This window comes from Brassica oleracea, chromosome C3 (assembly GCF_000695525.1).
Source record: "Brassica oleracea var. oleracea cultivar TO1000 chromosome C3, BOL, whole genome shotgun sequence".
NCBI classification, from domain to species: Eukaryota; Viridiplantae; Streptophyta; class Magnoliopsida; order Brassicales; family Brassicaceae; genus Brassica; species Brassica oleracea.
In genome coordinates, this window is record NC_027750.1 from 28,359,073 (window position 1) to 28,367,824 (window position 8,752).

Genomic DNA, 8,752 nt, shown 5'->3' on the forward strand with positions numbered 1-8,752 from the left:
TGCAGAGGCGATCCATGAAGTAGTAGAAAACAAAGATGTGTAGTTGCAGTCAACCAAAGGCTAATAAAAATCCAAATTTTCTTTTTCAATTCTGAAATCTGAATGATTGCAAAGGCACTGCTTTCTGACAGTAGGAGTTCAGACATGGAAAGGCATGAAGAAGAGAAACAAAACAACGTATGATGATGATGGTGACATAGAAGATATGTATCTCTAGACACAACGAAGATTTTAGGCACAAAGATGAGATGATAAAGGTAGGCATGAAAACGTAGGAATGTAATTTGCAGGGAAGAGGTTGGAAACTCAATGGCTTCTATGGAGAAAGCCTCCTGCCACCAAACAAACACTTAACATTTTTTTCTTATACTACTGGTTCCTTTGATTTCTCCTAATACAAAATCCATGTTACTCAAAGTTACTCAAAATCAAGCATCCTATGTATCAAAGTGAACATCAAATAGATCGGCGAAGCAAATTCTTCTCTAAACGAAACAAGTAAAGAGTATACCAGACTTCATGTCAACGCGCTCCACTCTCCCGTACTTTCTGAACAACCGTTGCAGCTCCGATTGGCGAGTTTCATACTCGAAGTTCCCCACGAACACCGGCCTCATACTTGCAGATGAAGATCGAATCGCTGCAACACCAATAGAATAATCAATTGTTCCTCCACCCTCGAGAAACTTGCGGACCATTAGAGAACACAGAATCCGCCGGCGAAGCACTCCGGCACCGGTTCGCGGTGGATCCGTAACTTCCACAACCTCCGTGAAACTCTGTCACGCCTCCGACGATTGGAGGAAGAAGAAAAAAAATTCATCTAGGATCAAAACGCGACGAACACGAAGGAGAAAGAGAGAGAGACAACAGGGATGACCAATACAAAAGTGACACACAAGGGTTGCTTGCTTACCAATTCTAAAACTCCTACATTAAGAGGCGGTTCTATCGTTTCTTATCTTTTCTCATATATTTTTATTTGTTTTTTGTTTAAAACTCTAGTTAAGAACCTCCCAATGGAGGTGGTCTATGAGCATGTTTATTGGAGTAGAGAGTGTGGACCATGGAGGCAAATCTCAATTACGTAAGGATGCTCTGTGTTTCTTATTTTTTCTCAAGTAATAAATAAACTATAATATAATTCCAGATGGATGTAATTAGAGGTTCCCCTTAGGATTGATTAAACCGAAAAACGAAGATTCAATACCAGATCCCCATTTTAATTCTGTTTTTAACGATATTCTCTGGTATTCAAACTTAAATGCAACGATAATTAAACCAAACAAAGCGAGAGAAAATCTTGCCAGACCAGAAATTAAAAAACCCGGATTGGTTATGGAATGCACCGTAAGAAACGCGAGACTTGCCACATGCAATTAATTACTCGCGTAATAAAATTTGATTTGCTCAACTGTAGACGAAGGAGAGAAACTGATTAGTAAAATAAACCCTAACTCTCTCCGGTCTGGATCGCAACCTGAAAGCTGTCTACGCGTTTCTTTCGCAATGGTAGGCTTACATTATCCTATCTATTAATCAGTATTATACTCTTTCGACAATTACAATCAAGCAGACAAAGGATGATGATAATGCAACAATTACTTTTTTTACATGGATCTCTCCAAGGTGTTCCAAAAAAAAAAAAAAAAAAAAAAAAAAAAAAACAGAAGTTTTACCAACAAAAAAAAAGGTAACAGCAGAGGATAATGAGAAGATAAATACAAACAACATGGATGGGTAGTTGGTACCATAAATTTTACGATTCTCTATATCTCTCTAAACCAGTTGGTACTGAGAAGTTTAACCAAGTTTTACTAAAAAACAGTTTATATGCTTACCAAAGTTCTTTTCCATTAACGAGACTGCACCTCTTTTCCATTCGCGATCTGCGCTTCGTATGTTTCATGAGAAGCTAAAATCTCTAAAATATGAGATGAGAAGTTTGAATAGGGATCTCTGTGGTGATCTTCCTGGGCGAGTTAAAGCAGCTTACGAAGATATTTGCGTCAAGCAAACAGAAGCGATGAGGTACCCACATACCACAACATTCGAAGCAGCCTCAGATGCATGGGAACACTGGCACCATATATCTGGAATAGAGGAGCAATTCTATTTTCAAAAGTCGAGGATAGAATGGCTGGGGCTTGGAGACAGAAACTCGAGATATTTTCATCAGCTACTCAGAGCAGAAATGTGAGAAACACTATTAGGAAGATCGTCACCGCTGATGGCAGGATTCTAACGTCTCTCCCTGAAATCAAGCAAGAGGCAGCTTTGCATTTTGAGACATTTTTGAATGGCTCCCAGCAGAGTCAAGCGCGTCTCTCTCAGGAGGAGCTCTCTGAGCTTATCGACCATCAGTGCTCTACGGAGGAGGCAAGAAGGCTTATGAGACCGATCCAGGCTGCTGAAATAAAAGAGGTGCTTCTATCTATGCCTGGTAATAAGGCGCCGGGGCATGATGGGTTTCCTATGGAGTTATATAAATCTGCTTGGCCGGTGATCGAGAAGGATTTTGTGACAGCAGTGCAGTCGTTCTTTATATATAGTTTCATGCCGCGAAGTGTTACCGCCACGCTTCTCTCTCTCGTGCCAAAAACTACAGATGCGGAGAAGATGTCTGACTTTCGGCCAATAGCATGCTGCAACGTGATGTATAAGGTTATCTCGAAGATCTTGGCTACTCGTCTCAAGGCTACTCTCCCAGAAGCGATCGAACTGAATCAGTGTGCGTTTGTAGTGGGTCGTTTGCTGCTAGAGAATTTTTTACTAGCTACTGAACTCATCAAAGACTACCACAAGTCTTCAATCTCCTCTAGAGCTGCCATAAAGCTGGATATTTCCAAAGCTTTTGATACTGTCAGTTGGGCGTTTATTGAGGATACGTTTCGCGCAATGAAGTACCCAGACTTGTTTGTCACCTCGATCATGCGCTGCATAGACACTGCGGCTTTCTCGGTCTCTGTAAATGGGGAAATTGAGGGTTTCTTTGGGAGTAGCAGGGGGATCAGGCAGGGGTGCTCGCTGTCCCCTTATCTCTATGTCATTATCAGCAATGTGCTCTCCAAGTTGCTTAATAAAGCAGCTGCAAATGACCTTTTTGGATATCACCCTCAGTGTCAGGAAGTCAACTTGTCTCACCTGAGCTTTGCGGATGACATAGTAGTCTTCACCAATGGCTCTCCAGCATCATTGCGCCATGTTTTGCTAGTGTTTGAGGAATTTGCCAGTCTTTCGGGTTTGCAAATAAATATCGCAAAATCCACGGTGCTTGCAGCGGGCAGAGGCAAGCAGTTATTGGAAACGGAAGCAGCAGCAGTGGGCCTATCAGTCTCTACCTTGCCAATCAAATATCTCGGTTTGCCTCTTACCTCCAAAATCATGTCGAAAACGGATTATGAGCCTTTGGTCTCGAAGATCAGAAACCGTTTGCTCTCTTGGACCAGCAAAGCTCTTTCCTACGCCGGTCGGCTTCAGCTCATAAAATCAGTGATTGCGAGCATGACTAACTTTTGGTGTGCTGCTTTCTGCTTGCCACAAGCCTGTATCGATGAAATTGAGAGCATGTGCTCTTCATTTCTATGGAGTGGATCACCACATGATACATCTAAAGCAAAAGTTGCTTGGGAGGATGAGTGTCAGCCTTATGAAGAGGGAGGTTTGTGTATCAGGCGAGTTAGAGAAGTGAGTATGGTTTTCATGCTGAAGCTTATTTGGAGGTTGTTCTCCTGCTCCACATCTCTGTGGGGTGACTGGGCTAGGCACTATCTGCTTCGGGGAGAGACTTTTTGGGATGCAAGGGATACAGGGTTGCGTTCTTGGGTCTGGAGGAAGTTGTTACAGTTAAAGCCTCTAGCGAAAAGGTTTATACGAATGACGATTAATGATGGGTGCAGTGTGCGGTTTTGGACTGACATATGGCACCCGGAGGGGCGTCTCATTGAGCTGACTGGTGAGATTGGCACGCAGAAGCTTGGTATTGCAAGGGAAGCAAGGGTCTGTGATGTCTTGCGGGATGGGGCGTGGAGGTTTCGTAACTGCAGAGACCAACGTATCAGAGGTATAGTGCAGGCTATCACTGCTTTCCTTCTCTCTTTGGCTCCAGCGTCCTCTGATGCTGCGACATGGAAGTGGGGAGATGATGAGTATAAAGCAGGGTTCGTAGCGACTGAACTTGGCAACAACTTCGTGGTCGTAAGGAAGAAGTCCCGTGGAGCAAACTGATATGGTCCCCTCAAGGCATTCCTAGATATGCGTTTATCACCTGGCTGGCAATCAAGGATTGGCTTGCGACAGGCCACCGTACTCTACAATGGGGCCAGACGCAGATTTGTGTCTTCTGTGGTGAACCGGAAGAGACAAGAAACCATTTGTTTTTCGCGTGTCCCTATACGTTCACACTTTGGTTGCGAGTGGTAGGCAACCTCACGGGCTGCGACCCTGATCCAGACTGGGAAGCTACATTGCAGCACATGATCTCGGGTTCTTTTGATCGCCTTACATTTATTCTACTGCGACTGGTCTTGCAGACCACCATCTACTTTATTTGGCGCGAGCACAATGATCGGAGGCACGCTGGGAGTGCAAAGTTGACAGAGCAGATGGCTAGGCTGATTGATAAGACAATAAGAAACAAGATATCTTCTACGAAGTACTACCTCAAGCCCCGCCTGCTTGGGTTGATGCAGAGATGGTTTAGTGCTCATTGATAGTCCTTAAAGCTTAGTTGAAGTAGATTCTTTTTGAACTCATTCTTTGTACATATAATTTTTTCTCATCATGATCAATAAATTTAATATTCCATCAAAAAAAAAGTTTTTTATGAACTTAACCAAAAAATATATTGGTTTAAATCCCATTAACGTTAAATATATTGGTTTAAATCCCATTAACGTTAAGATACATCATCTTTTGTAGCATCAAAATCTGCATATTATGATTTAAAATAATTATTGGTTTCAATCTACTTTTATAACATTATATTATACTAATAGACTATAATAGATAATTAATTTCATAATAATATACTTTTACAAAATCCTGTTTACCATAGGTATTCAGTGAATCAGTGTTACTTAATCTAAAAATGTAGTAAGCAATATATCTATTAAAATATAATATTATGAAAATAAAACAACAACATTTAATTAAAAAAAAAATTACTAATAAAAATTATGGTAAAATGTTTAAGGAAATAATAAAGTAATCTTATATATATATAACCAATGTGAAAAATATATTCAAAAGGTAATCCAATAAAAATGAAATAACCAATTATACTCTAAAAACTAAAAAAAATATTTGTTTAATAATCTTAATCAGTTTGGATGATATGGTTAGTTTGATAAAAGTAATAATAAAATGTATATATTTTTAAATAATCAATTTTCAATTGTTATTTTATTTAACTAAATTTAAAAAACTAATTTCAAATCAATTCATTTTCACTTTATCTAAATCATGAATAGGTTTAAAAACGTATAAAAGAAAAGAAAAGTACCAACAGATTAAAACATATATATATGAATGAAAAATAATTGATGATTTATATACTGAATTCAACTGTAATTACAATTAATTTACTTAATCAATTTTCAATTGTTATTTTATTTAACTAAATTTTAAAAAATAAATAAATTGATTCATTTTTCACTTTATCTAAATCATGAATAGGTTTAAAAATGAATAAAAGAAAAGAAAAGTACCAACAGATTAAAAACACACACACACACACACACACACACACACATATATATATATATATATATATGAAAGAAAAATAATTGATGATTTATATACTGAATTCAACAGTAATTACAAGTAATTTACTTAATCAATTTTCAATTGTTATTTTATTTAACTAATTTAAAAACAAATTTTAACTCGACTCATTTTTCACATTATCTAAATCATGAATATGTTTAAAAACGTATAAAAAAAAGAAAAGTACCAACAGATTCAAACATATATATATATATATATATATATATATATGAATGAAAAATAATTGATGATTAATATACTGAATTCAACTGTAATTTACAAGTAATTTACTTACTTTTTAATGAAGGTGTAGCAAACATAAAAAATGTAAAATAGTTACATTAATTAAAAATTATTTTTTAATAATTTATCAGGTCTTTTCTACAAAAATAAATATCAAAGATTAATATTATATTATTTTAGAGTAAATTGAATATTCTTACACACATATATTTTTAATTATTTTTCATTTGCTTACCTTAGTTATTACATAAAAGACATAAGATATATTGGTATAATAGGACAATTGGTGATTGAACTAATTATAATTTGTTTGGACGTTACATGATGCAATTTTCTTATATTTATCTTGTTGCCCATATTTATCTTGTTGAAACTTGAAATAGATTATGCAATTTCAATTTCTTGCATAATTATAGGATGCGAAGCTTATCGAAGGTTCCAAAGTACTGTAGGCAGAGCCGTTCGTTGTGGTTGTTTGCTACGGTAAGAGCTTGTCCATCGAAGATGTCGTACATGCAGAACCGTCCATCGATCCAAGTGTTCGGGGAGAGTTTCATCGTGGAATTATTATCCATGGAGCTGCTCATCAATATCGAATATGTTGCAGGTAGTTGATCATCATATAGAGTTAAAGATTATATGATGATGTAATGTGTTATCCCATGTAAAAAAAAAAAACTTGAAATAGATATATAAAAATAGAAAAAGAAAACCTTTTTTTTTGTCAACAAGAAAAAAGATAACCATAAACTTCGAAACTGCCGTAGAAAATAATCCCCTAGACTATATTTGTGAAGTGATTTTGCCACATGTCCTTTCTACAATCAATTTCACAAAACAAATATTACATGTCTACTGAAATTGATGACATGACTTCCGGAAAAACATGACATGGATAATTTCATTTAATGTTGATTTATATTTTGGCAAACTTATTAAAATATGGTAATAATTCATATATTACATTTAATATTGATATTTTTTTGGTAAACTTTTTTAAAATATGGTAATAATTCATACATTATCTATAAAATAAATATATTCATATATAACATTTTAAATTTCGAAATATTATTATTTTTGTATAATTATACAATTTGTATTACTAAAGCTTTCAAAAATTTCTAATTTTTTTTTTAAATTTAAATATCTAATCGTAAGATCATTAGTTTCTTATATATCTACAAATTTTATAAATATTGTTTAGGCTAAATTTTTGATAATTATACAATTTTATATTATTTTTATTATTTTTATACAAATTGATTTAATATATATCAAATCTATATTAAATATTAGTAAAAAAATAGTAAAATCTATAATATTTAATAAAATTTATTTTTAAATATAAGTTAAGTTTAAAAAGCTACTTACTGCACATGGTGCAGGAAAACACCTAGTTATTTTGTATATTTGTAACCTAACTAATATATGTCTTTTTTTTTTACATCCTAACTAATATATGTCTATCTATATTATATAACGTTGGTAAGTTAGAAACCCCAATTTCTCTCAAGAAACACAAACAATGACTATTATCTCCGACCTTTCGTGGGATTTGGTAGAGAAGATACTCGCTAGGGTTCCCATATTTTCTATAGGAGCTGTGAGATCCACTTGCAAACAATGGAACCGTTTATCCAAAGTTAGGGTTTTGTGTAAAGCAGAAGCAAAGAGGCATCAGTTTCTACGCTTCATGTTGAAGAACTATAAGCTTTGTTCAATGAGATTCGATCTCCATGGAATCCTCCAAGGAAAACAATTCGTGGATCCATCGATAAAGGAGATCACCGGTGATTCACTTAATCATGTCAAGGTAACCAAAGTATTTCATTGTGATGGCTTATTGTTATGCGTTACCAAGGACAAAGAGGAGAACAAAACTAGCCTCGTGGTCTGGAACCCATATTTAGGACAAACCAGGTGGATCCAACCCAAAAATTATTACTACAGGCTAGACGTTTATGCTCTAGGATACGACATCAATAAACGTAAACACAAAATCTTGAGGTTCTTCGCGGATGCCTACAATGTTTCTCTGTACGAAATCTACGATATTTGTTCTGATTCATGGAGAGTTCTTGATATCACTCAGGACTGGGGCATAATGTTTTATCATCGTGGTGTGTCTTTGAAGGGAAATACTTATTTTTTTGCTAAAGAAAAAATTGTATTGGAAGCTGGAGGACCGGAATCTATAGCCGAGCTCCATGCTATCTTACTTTCTTTTGATTTTACTAAAGAGAGATTTGGACCACCTCTGCCTCTGCCGGTTGAGCACTATATTGAAGATACCGGAACACTCTCTTCTCTTAGAGACGAGAAACTGGCAGCCTTATATCAGTCCTCAAGTATGTGTAACGTGGAGGTTTGGGTGACAGCTAAGATTGAGCCCAATGCAGTGTCATGGGTTCCCTTTTTAAAAATTGACTTGGAACCATTAACAGGTTTTGAATTCCAGTTTCACCATTATGGTGCCAGTTTCTTCATTGACGAGGAGAAGAAAGTCGCTGTAGTTTTTCAAATTGACGAATCTGAAATGACCTGTTATGACACAGCTTACCTCATTGGGGAGAATGGATACTTTGAAAAAGTAGGTCTGGGAGAAGCTGACAATCACTTAGACTCCATCCCCATGGAAGACTATTGCCCACTCGTATGCTCTTGCTCCTATGTTCCAAGTTTAGTGCATATCAACAGCGAATTTGTCAAAGAGGAAGCAAACGAAGGAGATCATCACTAA

General features: G+C 36.1%; 1 protein-coding gene across 1 annotated transcript; it reads left to right on the plus strand.

The window, feature by feature from the left end:
• Positions 1-7,537: 7,537 nt before the first annotated feature.
• LOC106334558 (putative F-box protein At3g20030) lies at positions 7,538-8,752 on the plus strand. Its single transcript, XM_013772857.1, has one exon. The coding sequence runs from the start codon at positions 7,538-7,540 to the stop codon at positions 8,750-8,752; it is 1,215 nt and encodes a 404-aa protein (XP_013628311.1).